General features: G+C 38.6%; 1 protein-coding gene across 4 annotated transcripts in view; it reads left to right on the forward strand.

The window, feature by feature from the left end:
- The window catches only part of LOC136882416 (uncharacterized), a 74,456-nt gene that overhangs the window by 40,265 nt on the left and 18,159 nt on the right, over positions 1-16,032 (forward strand). For all 4 annotated transcript variants that reach the window (XM_067155049.2, XM_067155051.2, XM_067155050.2 and 1 more), the window contains exon 4: positions 10,631-10,723. In XM_067155049.2, the coding sequence (XP_067011150.1) occupies positions 10,631-10,723 (93 nt within the window). The remainder of the gene's footprint in view (positions 1-10,630; positions 10,724-16,032) is intronic.

Raw genomic sequence — 16,032 nt, forward strand, 5'->3', positions numbered from 1 at the left:
ATAGTGGGATTCGAACCTACTATCTCCCGGATGCAAGCTCACAGCCGCGCGCCTCTACGCGCACGGCCAATATATATGAGCAACCACAACCACATGGAACTTCATACACACCCGGTGTTTCAAGGAAGCAGTTGACATGAAAGAAAGAATCTTTTTAGGTGTGAATTAATAGATAGTAAGAAATAAACTTTAAAACTGGTAGTGTAAGCACAGTGGCTATGCAAGGTTTTCCTTTTTGGGCTTGTTAGAGTGTAGTGAGTAGTGAGTTAGTAATACCAAAATAACCTTTTGAATTGTTATGAATAGGTAAAGCTCACATTTATTTTGAATTTCATAATTGAAAGTTTAGGAGTCCATTTCTGATCACCTTAAAATAAAAATTTGAAAAACCCAAGCTTGAACATCATTTCATAAAATAATATTAAATTAAACTTTGAGAATACTCTGTTAGAACTCAAGATTCTGTGAAGCTCGAATGCACCAACTATTATGATGGAGCTGCTAAATAGTACCACAAAATTTAATGAAGGTAATCACATCATCATCGAAGATTAATATATAATCAGAAAAGATTCACTACAAAGAGCACAATGATTTAAGAATGGTTTATATAACACAGCATAGTACGTCACCATAATCCAACACAGTCAACAATAGCAAGAGATCACAACACACCCCAATTTCAGTTAAGCATCAGACGCGACTATCACATTCAGAAGATGAGGAAAATAATAACCAAGGTCCTGCGTTAAGAAGACACAACTGATGGGTGGCCATGATACAAAGATGAAACAATGAGCAGAATACACAAGCTATAACTCTTCTGGCTTCACAAATTAATTAACTATAAATACTAGCATATCTCTGAATTCATTGGAATAAATTTTAAATAATCAACGTAAAATAAAATTTGATAATTAGTAATAATAACCATAATGCTATTTGCTGTACAATCCACTAACAAATATCATGGTTTTCGGAGATGCCGATATGCCAGAATTTAGTTGCTCAAGAGTTCTTTTACGTGCAAGTAAATCTACTGACACAAGGCTGATGTATTTGAGCACCTTTAAATACCACCAGACTGAGCCAGGATCGAACCTGCCACGTTGGGGTCAGAAAGCCAGTGCCTCAACTGTCTGAGCCACTCAGCCTGACATTAATAATTCCAAATAAATAACATTTCAATTATAAACCTGAGCAGGCAGCTCAAGGAAAATAATTTAAAAGCACATGATATGAACTACACAGTTTAATTCAAAAACGAGGAACAGATTTCAAACATTTATTTCTTATAAACTACAAAAGGTAGAACCACAATCCCAACATTTCTGGGCAGACAAAAGTTTCAAATTTGAACAAGAAGCGCCGCTGTTGCAAGTTCCAATCCCGGCCGCATTGGCACTGGTGTTTGTCGTGCCCGGCCACATTGGCGCTGGTGCTTGTGTAAGCATATGGTGGCTCAACAGGAAAAAGCATTTTGTGTTCTGCAGTAAGCAAAACTAGAGTCCATTATTTTCGTTCAATGTGGTTTTTGCCGTCAGTTTAATAAAGAACCACCTCAGCATAAGCAGATTTACCACTGGCGTCAAATGTTCGTAGAAGATGCTTGCATCTGCAAGGGAAAAAGCATGGAACGTCCGCACAGGTTGAATGAAAATGTCGAGTGTATTTATGCAGTTTATAAAAGGAGGTCAAAGAAATCCACAACACTAGGAAGCTCTGGGATATAGTGGGTTCGAACCCCACTGTCGACAGCCCTGAGGATGGTTTTCTGTTGTTTCCCATTTTCACACTAGGCAAATGCTGGGGCTGTACCTTAGTTAAGGCCACAGCTGCTTCCTGCCCATTCCTAAGCCTTTTCTATCCCATCGTTGCCATAAGACCTATCTGAGTCGGTGCGGTGTAAAACAAATAGCAAAAAAATAAAAGTACTAGCAAGCAAGGAACTTAACATTCCTCAACCAACAGTATGAGTCTGAAACACCTTCTGCACCTGAAGGTGTAAAAACTGCAGTTGTTGCAGAAATTGCATCTAGATGACTACAGCAAAAGGTGCGACTTTTGTATTAGCATGTTGGATGATATGGAAGAAGACAATTTTTCTGAACAGTTAAATTTTTCAGATGAATGCACTTTTCATCTTTCTGGTATAGTTAATCAGCATAATGTTAGAGTTAGGGCAATTGAAATCCTACAGCAGTTATTGAACATGAAAGAGATTCAGCAAAGGTGAACCTCTTCTGTGCCATATCTATAAAGAAAGTTTATGGACCTTTCTTCTTCATGGAGAAAACTGTGGCAGGACTAACCTATCTAGACATGCTTCAAAACTGGTTATTCCCTCAAATGGAAGATGTTTCCGATGATTTCATCTTTATGCAGGATGGTGCGCTGCCTCATTTCTCTCAGCACATTCAATGTTACCTAAATGGCACCATTCCAGGATGTTGGATTGAAAGAGGACCATAAGATAACCTTCATCTCCTGTGCACTCCCATGTCCCCAGAACTTACTCCTTGTGATTTTTATCTGTGTGGGTTACATAAAAGACAGTGTGTTTATTTTCCTATGTCTGACACTCTTGCAAGTTTGCGACATTGAATTGTTAAAGCTGTAAATTCGATAACTAGTGATCACCTGATTCATGTGTGGCAAGAAATGAGCCCCCATTTTGATATTTGTCGTACAACACATGGTGCTCATATTGAAACCTTGTAGAAGTGAAAGTGAACTCTTTCTCTTTCCAGGATCAGTGGAATTGTGTTTCTATCTTTTGTAATTTGTAAGAAATAAATGTTTGAAATCCTTCCTTTTTTCTGAATAACCCTGTATAAAATTAATTGTCCACCATTCGTGAGAGTTTAGTTAGAAACAATTAACATTAAACACCGAAGGAAGATTCAGAGCTATCATGTTTAAGTTTGATGGCAGTAATCATTGAAATTTAACTTTCACGACTCTTACTAAATGAAATTAGTGCATGATATCTCCTGTTGAGCACATGGTAGTTGAAGCTTACACTTGATATCACAATAGTCGCCATGGTGTATAATTTGACATTTTTCACAATTTAAGCCATAAACACCGTAATTTCACTCGCGAAACAACTTGAATCACACGACAACAATTCTGCTTTGTAACTAAAACAATCTTCAAGCCGAATAGTCACAGAGAAAGTTCAAACTAGACTAGGTATAGAATCACTTGTAGGAATGTGTAGCAATCATCCCTTTGGTGCTCTAAATTAATATATGAAGAAGAAAATAAATTAAAATACCATCTCCAGAGTTCGCCAGCAGTTAGCTGGTATGAAATAGCATCACTCTGAGGTGAGTGAACTCCATCTTCATCCACATCTTGAGCGGAGTAACAGAGTGTTCCACTCAGGTTTGTGCCAAAAACAAACTGAATGGTATGTAAAGCATGAGCGTCTCTGAACAGGCAGCATTATGCTTATTCCTGGGCACACTAATGGAACAGTATTGTCAAGAAATGGTGGACCAGATCAGAGCAGTATCATGGTATTGAATCAATCTTATTTGAGCATTTAAATATTATAATATTGAGAATAAATATCTCTCAAGTCCATTGATTAGAATATAGTCCTCAGTTCAGTGACGTATTAAGAAACAAATTTCAAGTTAAGCATTTCATTCTAATCAAGATAATTTGAATTATGTTCCTTGACATATTTCCATGAGTTGCTAATTGATAAATAATTATCTGCAGCTTTGGATGTTTTTACCTTTCCTTTAAAAATGTTACCTGAGTAGTTGTCTCTAAACTTGTTCACCCACTGATCTAGCAGTGTTGGTTTGCCCCTTTTCCGATTATTATTCTCACAAACTTTTAGTGGCATATTAAAATTCTCAATCAATTTTCTCATCCTGTCACATACTTGATTTTTCCCATGACTCTTCATATGAAGACCATGCCTTGTAAATTGATTCCTAGGTAACCTCTCACTTTCAAAATCAATTGCTATTCTTATCCTATCTACAGTTGTAGATGCTTTAACTAATCATGTCATATGTTTGTTTACTCTCTCAATAACACGATTCACTGGCGTTGAGGTTCTCAAAACATCTCAATTCCAGTATCTGGGATCACTTATCGAATCGGATGGTGACACTCTCCCAGATGCTTGAAACAGAATCAATGCTGCCTGGATGAATTGGCGCAAACTCACAGGAGTTTTTTTGATCGGTCGGTGCCAGTGTATCCGAAATCCAAAATCTATAGAACCACCATTAGACCAGTGGCACTGAATGGAGGCGAGTGTTGGCCAGTCACAAGGAGACACACACAACAGCTGCATGTTATAGAGATGAAGATACTTCACTAGCCAATGGGACTCACTAGACTGGACCACATCAGAAATAAGGATATTCAGATGGCATTTGGTGTGGCCACAGTCCCTAAGAAAATGCGAGATAATCATTTGTGATGGTATGGCCACATGCTATACAGAAACAGTTCTTCAGTTGTGAGAATGGCATTTACCTTAAGTCATGAGGGCCACAGACCACAAGGGTGACTTAGGAAGCGCTGGCTCAACACTCTGCCAGAGGATATGCATGTGTCGAAAATCTCTCCTGAAAATGCACAAGACTGCATCAAGTGGAACACAGTGCAGAACAGCAGACCCTGCAATTAAGCAGGAGAAATGCTGAGAAGAAGAAGATAGCATGCAAAATTACATTGATTTTGTGTGATAATCATAGTAAATGACTTGTAGCATAGTCCAATTTCTCACTAATTACATTTTCATGAAGCCCAACATCATTTGTTCCCTCCAGTAGGAATGATATTGTGTGTTCCTTTTTTTCCCTATCCTTTTGTGTCATGTGAAAATAAGTTTACCTTTATTAATTATATAATTTGAAACACTGATTCATCTAAAGTTCTTCTTCTTTTTTTTTACAAGTTGCTTTACGTAGCACCGACACAGATGGGTCTTTTGGCGATGATGGGATAGGAAGGGGCTGGGTGTGAGAAGGATGCATCAGTGGCCTTAATTAAGGTTCGCCACAGCATTTGCCTTGAGTGAAAATGGGAAACTGCAGAAAACCATCTTTGGGGCTGCCGACAGTGGGATTTGAACCCACTTTCTCCTGATTACTGGATTCTGGCCCCACTTAACCCCTTAACTGGGTTTGACACCTAAAGGCGTCAACAGCTGTTGCACGAGTATTGGGTTTGACGCCTTTAGGCGTTGTTGTAATTCTAAATGTGTTCTTACATAAGGTTAGCAGCCTATAGGCGTCTGCCTATTCTTAATCACTTCTGCCATCTACTATCATAATTTAAAACTAATTCCTTTCATACTAGATGTGATTATTGCTGTCGTATTAATTTTTATCTGGTCTCACGCCAGTCGGATAGTTTGCGCTTAAGCGGCAGTCTGACGGCTGTCCCGTGTTGCCTAGTGCGGCCCGTGCCAAATTCTTCGTAAAGAATTTATTTGTGCATATGTACATTGAAATTACTAAATTTGCGAGTTGTTGTCATAGTTGTTGTTGGTGTTGTTGTTGCTGTTGTTACGATACAGTTGTTCTGCGAACTCCATTGTCCATATTCTGATAACTTTTTGTAAAGTGGTCTGTGTATTGTAGTAAACTGTTCCGTGTGACATGAACATGGCTTGGTTAGGGAAGACGTTGAATGATCTGAGAACTCGCCAACCGCAAGTAGGAATCACTCAGGAAAATGTGTTGTGTGCCTGTCAAACCAGAGACAATGGAAAACTGTCTACTGCTGTGAGGAATAAGACGTGGCACTTTGGGCTTGCCCATGCTTTTGTATTTACCTCTCCGTGCACAATTTCCGAATGACCTATAAACCAGAAAGTATGTAGAACCTATTGATGCATATCTGAAAAATTGAAAAAATGTCATCATAATAATGAAAGAAACACTCTTTATATTCACTTTTGTATGAACACACTGCGTATATATGTATATATTTACCGGTTTACAAGAAAAACTGTAATAACATATTGCTATTGAATTTCTACTATATCACTAATCATTCAAGTAAATCAAATCAAATATATTTTTCTGTAGAGTATTTACATCTGCTGCACGCTACTATACCAATTCCAAAAGTGCACGTTGCGCTGGCTGGTTGACGTTATGAAACTATTCCCCAGTTAAGGGGTTAAGTGTCTGCAGCTATCGAGCTCGGTCATCTAAAGTTTAAAAGTAGAATGTATTAATGTGGGTTGAAGATTTTCTGACTAAATGTGACGTGGTAAGCTAGTGCTGACCTTCTTGTCTTCTCACCAAACTGGCCATGTGTAAAATCCTGGTTTTTATATGTAGTATTTTTTAAAGTGAGTACTCATGCATCTCTTATTCAGATTCTGTAATAAATTAGAGATACCATGGCTGTGATACCACATCAACAGTCATAGGTTCCTTTGAGTAGTTAGTGAGAAATTGAGTAGGTTATGTACTTGCGACATTTCAAGGACTTAACAATAGCAGCTGTAGTGTTGAGAGGTATTCATATCATTCTGGAGCTAAAGAATGTTGTGTTTCAATATCAGACGTTCCGATTAGTGGCCATGTAGCTGCTGGTTGTAGTGACTAGATTTCTGAGAACGAACGCATTTAGATGCATACTCTAAGAAATATATCTCAGCATGTACTGCAAACTGATTCGTAATACCATCTTTGTTAGTCTTCATTTCATTTAGTATAGCGTAAAGATTCAAAAACAGTTCAGAATAATACATGAGAATAATTTAAAAGGCTTACTTGTTGAGAGAATTTGAATGTTAAGAGAGGAATCTAAAAGTGAACCACGCAGTATTCTAATTACACTCATATTCATTTTAAAAGAAAAACAGAATACCTTGAAAGACCAGAGATATAATTTCATATTCACCGGACATGTTCATTAGTATGTTCTGCAGAAACGATTACCAATTCAGTCACGTAGGTTCAGCATGTGTCCTGTTGTCTAATAGGCTCTGGGTCCTCCATGGACACTGATAACTTATTCCATGCGTAATGGCATTGAAGCGTATAAGGCGCTAATGGCGTCCTAAGGTATAGCCATTCATGTTGCATTCACCTGGTTTCATAGTTCACCTTTGGTGGTTGGCATTGGGTCACAGCACTGCACTCGTCATTTCACCATATCCCACATATTTTCGATTGGCGATAAGTCCGGTGATCAGGTGGGCCAGAACAACAGTCTGACTTCCTGTGACAACAAGAAGGCTTGTGTTCATGCAGCAACATGCGATCGCGCAATGTCCTGCTGAAATATGGCGTCTGGGGTGTCGTGCAGAAAGGGTATGGCTATGGCTCGCAGAATACCATTCACATAAGTAAAATTGGTCACAGTGCCCTGGACACCCACCAGCTCTGGTTTGTGATTGTACCCAATAGCATCTCACACTATAAGGCCTCGAGTTGGAGCTGTATGTCTTGTGTGAACGGAGTCGATGTGATGCCTCTGTTCATGTCTGTGGCAAACCACAATGCGGCCATCATTTTCAAACAAACAGAACCTGGATTCGTCCACAAACACTATCTGCTGCCATTTCTGGCCCCAATGATGTCATCCCATACACCATTGCAGTCTAAAATGTTTATCCACATTAGTCAAAGGTAGGCGGAGAAGTAGACGATGCGCCGGTAATCCAGACCATAATAAAAGGCAACAGACTGTCAGTCCTGTTAGTGTACAATTTGTTACACTGTTTCACTGTTGCGCCAGAGCCGAGGAGGTTGCAGATCTATCTTCTAATGCCCCTAGCTGATGTACCGTGCTTTGCTACAGGATTCTCAAAAAGACTGAACTACCATTTCACTCAGTGTGAGTAAAATTGTTTATGGCCTAGATTATATCGAATTATTCCCCGACACTGTATACTGATTGTCATTAAGATAGGACCACTAATAACATAAATATTTGAGAATTAAATTTTAGGCCTTCCCCTAAACTACCATTTCAGTCAGCGTGAATAAAATTATTTATAGCCTAGATTGTAGCGACTTATTCCCCGACTTTGTGTACCAATTTTCATAAATATATGACCGCTAATAACATAAATATTTGAGAATCAAATTTTAGGCCTACCCCTAAACTACCATTTCAGTCAGCGTGAATAAAAACTTTTATGGCCTAGATTGTAGCGACTATTTACCTGACTTTGTATACCGATTTTCATCAAATTCTCTTCAGCCGTTTTCTTGCGATGCGTGTACATACATACATTCGCTCGCCAGTTCCTCTTTAACTTCTCGCCGGTAACATGGTGCTTGAGGTCCGTTTTGAATCAGGATCCTTCTGGAATTACATTTGACCACCTGAAAACATCGGTTCTCATGAACTCGCACCCATTAACCTACGGCCTCAGTCCATTCACATGTTTGAATATACTACTGAAATATAGGCTTAAAAAACCATTTTATATCCTGATAGTCAAGCTATTTCAGTAATTTTTAAGCAAGATACAAGCCATGAAAGCCTTTTACTTGATTCTAAAAAATCCGACCAGTTTATGCTGGCTTTCCGATTATAATCCATTGAGGAACTACCTTTAACAAACATCGGACAATAAATGCTCTTCTCTCTTATACTATATGGTAATACTCTGAAAAATTTAGCTAATAATATTTATATGCTGAAATCTCTCATGATAGAATGTTCAAAAAGATTTTATATATTGCTTCAAGGTTAATACTCTAATTTTAATCAGCTGTTAGATAGTCTAGACAGAAGATTTTACAAAAACGTGTTGGCTACTTTAACTCTATACACAATCGTAGCACTTAACATCACCAGGTGATAGAAATACACAGAGCTGTACATAGATCAATTTTACCTTTTGTGTAGAACTTTATTATGATGTATATATGAGAGTTTTATGCAGTCAAATGTTTTATATTTTGACGCAGTTATAAATTGCTAGACTTTTAGAAGGTTTATTTGTGTATATACATGTCATTTACTCAATGCCCTTGTTTGCTAAACCTAGGCTGATGATGGCATAAAAAATGCCGAAACCGGTACCTAAAATTAATAAAATGTGACATTTTAATTTATATCACATTTTAAGTTGTATTGAACAGGTGGAGAATCCTACACTTTATTTTTGAATGTAAATCTTTTTTCAATACGGACCAGTTATGAAAGTTTTTGACATTAAATACATACAGACAGACAGAAATTATGGATAAGTAAAAAGTGCATTTCCTTGTTACTGTGAGCACAACTGATACAGAAATACCATCCTTTTTAAATTCAAAGATTTGAATGAGGTGTCGATCTTCTCGAGGGGGAGTGTCTGGGTGGTGCAAACAGACCCAGGAAGCCTGCTATATTTCCCCAATCTGTTCGTATCCAATCTCGTACGAGTGATGTGTCCATCCACCTCTTTTGTTGGATATGAACATGGATCCCTTGCGGAATTTTTTAACTTTAGATATTGTGTTTCGTTTTAGAACAACCTAAGGTGCAAGCTTTCTGCCATCACCTGTTACAGCAAGCATTACAATACATCTTTCTTTTCCGCTTCCCGTAGCACATGTGATAACACTCTGTGTCCCTTTTTTATCGATTGTTGAACTTTGTGAGATGGAAGCTGATTGGCGTCTGACCTGTGGTTCCTATTTGGGAGAGCTATTCCTTCACTGTTTGCTTCCCAATCACAAAGCGATAGAAATCAATTACATTTTCGTTGAAATCATTCGGCATTTTGTGGTATAATGTTGTTCTTCGTCAAAGAGAAAGTCCATTTCTCTTCATAAAATTAATCATCAAGCCTCGGCTAACCTTCAAATCCGAGACACCGATTCCGTGTGCAGCGGCTGTTTCTTGTCCTTTAGAAATGCAGCACTTCGTGAGAAATGGTATATACAGTGCTGCGTAACAAAATTGTATGTTTAAGCAGATTCTCCCCTACTTTTGGAAACTTACCGTTTTTTGGTCCACGAAATACTTTGTGAGACTTGGTCGCTTGAAGTACGGTACACTTCTCTGTTACCGTGGTAGCGCATGTTGCATTTGGACACTGAATACTTGTGGCCCATTGCCCTATTCCAATATGTTTTGGCATCACTGATCACTGCGAGTTTATATGATGCAGTATTATTTGAATTCTTGCTCACTGTGGTCTAAGAAAACAATTTTCATTTTGAGATCACATAAAATGCATGTCCCATACCCAAAACATTCATAAAATATGTTTGTACCAGACTGGAATAGAGCGTCAGTAGTCACTTCTGTGCTGATTCACTGAACTAGTGCAGTAGTGTTTCCTACCAGCTGATAACAGAATGTTGCCCGGAATTCAGAATGCCCGTTTTCACGCTAGGAAGGCTGCTACCTGAGTAGTTGACATCTTTATTTCAAAACGCATACAGAGCTGCATGATGGATGTTCGAAGAAGTGCTTGCATCAAATACATGAACATTCCTTTTTCTCCACTTTGGGCCCAAAAATATTGGGATGCGAAAATTACACAAGGGTTTTCATTATGCATGAAAATGCAGTATATGCCAATTGTATGAGCTTTTCTTATATGTTTGGGCTAACATGATATTTGCTCTGCAAATATATCTTGAAATCACTTATCTGTTCAGTGAACAAGGCTCTTTTTATTTTTTAGGATTTAAATTTCAACTCTGCTGCTAATAATGAAGTGAAGGATGACCTATATGAAACCCCTGTGGAAGATCCTCTTATAGATGTAATAAAAGAGGTATGTGTTATTAACGTACTTTTTTTTTTTGGCGATGGTCAATCCTATCCATTTAAGAACCTGAACATAATCCAAGTAAGTTGACCATGTAGTTAAGGTTGCACAGCTGTGAGCTTGCCCAGCTGTGAGCTTGCATTAGGGAGATAGTGGGTTTGAATCCCACTGCCAGCAGACCTGAGTGTAGTTTTCTGTTGTTTCCCATTTTCACACTGGACTGTACCTTAATGAAGGCCATGGTCACCACCTTCCCAATCCTAGCCCTTTCCCATCTCTCTGTTGCAAAAAACCTTTTATGTGTTAGCATGACATTAAGAAAGTAGAAAAAATATAGCCAAGGAAATTGTAGCAGATAACCAATGGGCTTCCCACTATACTTTGTTGAAAGCTAGAAGTTAACAAATATTTGTTCGTTTTGTCGAACCCTTGTCCCGTTTCCCTCGGGGGTCGGGTATGAGGTGAGATGAATCTGTTGTGGCAGGTTTTTATGACCGGATGCCCTTCCTGACATCAACCTAATCAGAGGAGTTAATGAGATGGAATGAATATCGTGATATATGATAGTGGGGAGAGGGTGAAACCCGGTGCCGGCACATAGCCTACTCCTGTCGAATAGTACCAAGGGGTCTGCTCAAGGCTTAACGTCCCCATCTGGCGGACGAATCACCATCAATAGCGTCATATGCCCTCATAAGGGCACTGCAGAGGGGTTTGGAATTTAATCCAGGCTTTTGGCATGCAATCTAATGATTAGAAACTGTATACCACCACCTCCCCCTACCCTGCCGGCCAACATTCTGATGGTGAAATTTTTTTCGACCAACGGGACTCGAACCGGCCCTACCTCGGTGTCAGACCATTTAGACTTCAGCGCCTTAACGATCATGGCCACCAGGCGGGCTAAGTTAACAAATATCTGTACTACCTTCACTAATATAACTAGAAGTTTTGATGTTTTAAATGGAAGGCTGCTGCTTCTATGTCTGATCATAATAAAATATGGCTGAAAATACAGGTCACTGATGTTGACAGTCTAGGAGTGCGGTGTTAATAGCAGTCAAAAGGAAGCCCATATCAGAACATGAATGAGGCAGTGTTCTCCACTGTCACCATATTTTCATGAAATGGTATGCTTAAAATGACACTTCACATACAGGACAGGATACTGTGTTGTAATTATATAGTTTTGTTAAATATCAATATTGTAATCCATAATTACAGTACAGTAAATACATCTGGTCTGCTTTGCCAGTCTCAAAGAGCAGTGTTAATGCAAGTTTTTTTGGTGCAAACTGATAACAGATGTGTAGGAATTAACAATATTGTACTGAAAATAGGGTGAGAGATGTTGTGCAATGGTTGGTTTTATTTGAAAATTGATATGTGTGAGGCATCCACGCCTTGCCGCACAGCCTATACGTTTTTACTCTTGTGCTTTTGCTATAGCTTTCAAGTAACACATTTCACTGCATATCCAAATTGTCTCCCTTCACTCATGAATTTGCATATCCTGTTTTGCATTTCTGTATACTTCTCATTCCTCCCAAAAAAAGCCTGGAAGTTACTTTTAGTTTAATACGATCTTTATTTTTCCTCCTTTCACTCACGGAACACTTGTCCACGTCATACCTTCTTCCTTCAGTACAGTTACCAGTTTTCACTGCCACTTCAATAATGGAATTTTCTTTTGTTGTGAACAACTTATAACAAGAACTCACAGCAGCCTTCCTGTATGCGTGATTCTACTTCAACGGACACCACTCTTTAGATGGGGTGAGATTTGTCAACAAATTCAGCAGAAAAATTTCTGTTTCCTGATTTCTGTATGTCACAAACTCTGTAACGTTAGTAATGCAGAAAATAAAACTATGCACCCCAACATTTGTCTGCCGAATTTTGAAAAAATATATCAACTGGGATTATTTTTGTACATACAGTATGAACTATTAATTATTTACACACCATGTTCTGCCATTAGTTAACAACACAACTTGAAAACATGAGTGGAGTTGTACAGATTAAAATGGAGCCTATGTACTGTATATTGTAGGTTGAAATGAAAATGGAAATTTGTTGGAACAACCACTTGTACATTCTTTTTAAAGCCAATATGCCCAATGTGTGACAAAAAAGTACTGGACCCTTAAACATATGCATGTTTTTTAGGTATTGTACAGAGGTACTTATTATTCTAGATATTTGCATTAAACGTATATGGGATTGTTCAATTTTGTTTTTGCATTTGTTCTGTTTTGCCATGCATTACCAATTGGCCAGTTTTTTAGCTCCCTTGTGCAAGTGCTTTATTTTTTACGTTACTCTTTTAGAATTGCCCGGGTCACAGATTTCTACTTGGCTTTCAGTAGTTGTTTTCTTCTTCCTGGTGTGAGGTTATGTTTGTCAGTGTATGGCATTGGCTTGTGAGTTGTATAAATGCACCTTCTTGCAGAAATATGTTATCCACAGCTTTCGAAAAGTTTAAACTGTTAAACAAGGTGGCGGCATACATTAATGGGTCTTCAAATATTTTGTGATGCAGCAGGGCTTGGCATTTCTGAATTATGCAGTTAATTTGAACTCGTGTGATTCCAGATATATTTTTGTGAACCCAGTGAATTCAGATTAACAAGATTTTATTGAAGTGCTTCCTTTGAATGACAGCACGCAAGTGTCAGCTCATCATGTGTACATTTATTACCTGGAATTTTACTAAGAACATGAGCATTAATCAAAGATGATTTGGGTCACTCCACTGCTGAATTGATTTGTTGCACAGAAATCCATGTATTAGCAAAACTGTTTGCTTAGTAAGACTTAGTCAGGCATATTCAAGAGACAAGAGAATACAATCCAAACGGCTGTAAAATGGATCCTGAACAGTTCCTGGCAGTAAGTATAAAATGCCTTTGGGTGTGGCTAGCCCATTGTACTAATAGCCTATAAAATGATTGAGAGTAAGTCATTGCTTTGAAAATAGTTTGGGCATCCCCCAAAAGCGAGGGACAGTTCCTGGTTTTTTGTCCTGGGGGAACTGTAAAGTGTGGGTAGCCAACAATGAAGATTGCAACAATAAATGTCTTGACCCTTAATGGCAAGACTGATGAACTAATACATGAAAAAGAAGGACATTGTGTTGTCAGGATTGAGTGAGACCTAGTGGACATTTAAGGACAGAAGAGCTTGAGGGAATGGCTTCAGTTGTTCTGGAGTGGAGGTGCAAACTGTAATAATGAATTAAGTTTTATTGTGAAAGAAGACCTGGTAGAGAACATGAAGAAGGTCTACCATGTAAATGACAGGATCATGAAAATCAGACTTGTCTTGAAGAGTGGAGTGCAAAATATTATCGAAATATATGCACCTCAGACAGGTAATGTCGAAGAGAGTCTAGAGGGTTGCTTGCAGGAACTGGAGAGGTGCTTTGAAGATAAAGAATTGGTGATACTGGGAGATATGAATGCTCACATAGGAACAGACAGGCAAGGTAAAGAAGAAATAATTGGTCCTTTAATTTTCAGAAATAAAAATGCAGAAAGAAAGCTACTAATAGATTTTTGTGAGAGGAATGCATTAGTAATAATGAACAAAAATCATCATCATATACAGTTTCCAGCTGTTGTCCAGGTCTGCCTGGAACATAAGCCTCTCCATCTCCTCTTGTCATCCCACATCTTCTCCCTTGTCACTCTTGCCCAGTCCTCTCTTCTCTGGACACACTCTTCCACTCCTTTTATCCACCTGTCTCTTTGGCCTTCCTCTCAGTCGTCTTCCTGTTATCTCCATTTCATGCATCCTCCTCGGTATCCTTTCCTCTGTCATTCTCTTCATGTAAGTCTAGATGCCTTTATCCAATTCTGTAGTGGCTCTTCTTTTACTATATCCTTAACCTTCTCGTTTCTCATCTTATCTATTCTTGTCACTCCTATCCTGCTTCTCAGAAATTTCATTTCACTTGCCTGTATCCTAGTTACGACTCTCTGCCTCATTACCCAAGTTTTGCTGCATGCGTTAGAGTGGGTACATAGTACGTCGTGCATATCACTCTTTTGCTTCGCTGAGGGACATCCTTGCTCCAAACCAGGCTTCTGACACTTTTCAGGAATGCTCCTGCCTGTCTTCCATGCTTGATTATTTCCTTATCTTTGGTTCCACTTTCCTCTATGATAATTCCTACGTACTTGAAACTTTCTACCTTATTAAGCTGTTCCCCTCCATGCATTATCCCTCTGCCTCTCCTTCTTTCTTGTTGTGATCACTGTCTCGCTTTTTTTGGCTTCAGATTTCATTCCATATTGTTTCACCTCCTCTTCCCATACATCTGTCTATTCCTGCATATCCTCTTCCTTTTCTCCCCAGACTAACATCATTACTTTAATTTTTCCTGCCCCAATTTTCTTTTCCACTTTTGTCATTAGCTCATTCATTACTACAATGAAGAGCAAGGATGACAGAGAACTTCCTTGTCTTAATCTGTTTTTTTGTTCAAACTAGTCTGTTCTTTCTCCTACTTTCACACAACTGGCTTTCCCTTTGTACATCTCCCTCACTCTTTCTGTTGTTTGCTTCTCGAAACCTTTTTTTTTTGTGAGGCTTCCCATGCCTTGTTTCTGCACACATGATCATATGCTTTCTCAAAGTCCAAGAAGGCCGTCAGTAGATCTTTACCCCACACATAATGATGCTCTTGTAACTGTCTTACTGTGAATATAAGGTCTGCTATGGACCTTCCTGATCTGAAGCCATACTGCTTTTCTCGTAAATTCTCTTTTGCCCCCTTTCTGATTCTGTTCTCCAGAATCTTCTCAAACACCTTTGCACAGTGACATATCAATGTGACACACTATAGTTCTTGAAGTATTTCCTGTTCCCCTTTCTGAAGATGGGTATGATTATCCCCTTCTTACAGTCTCAGGGATTTTCCTCTCCTTCCATACTACTTTCATCGCACAATAAAGCCAATGTTTCACTATCTCTCCTGTTGCCTTTACAATCTCAATACTCACTTCATGAACAAAGATACGGGAAATTATTCTCAAACACTTTTTTGATGAACTGAATGACATAGATTGTTGAAATGGATATTTCAAGCAACATATTGCATAGAAAACTATGAACAAGGAAAGGAACACATACCAGGATAAACACAAGGACTGGTCATTGTAGGATAAGGGAGGATCAGGAAGAGGAGACAGGAGATGTCAATGTGATGAGTAAATTATCGGTGTCTCCTCTTTCTGTTGCTCCCTCCTCTCACATTGATCTGTCATTGTGTTTATTCTATTATTATGTGATTCTTTTCATTTTCTAATCTC

This window comes from Anabrus simplex, chromosome 10, assembly GCF_040414725.1.
Source record: "Anabrus simplex isolate iqAnaSimp1 chromosome 10, ASM4041472v1, whole genome shotgun sequence".
Classification (NCBI taxonomy): Eukaryota; Metazoa; Arthropoda; class Insecta; order Orthoptera; family Tettigoniidae; genus Anabrus; species Anabrus simplex.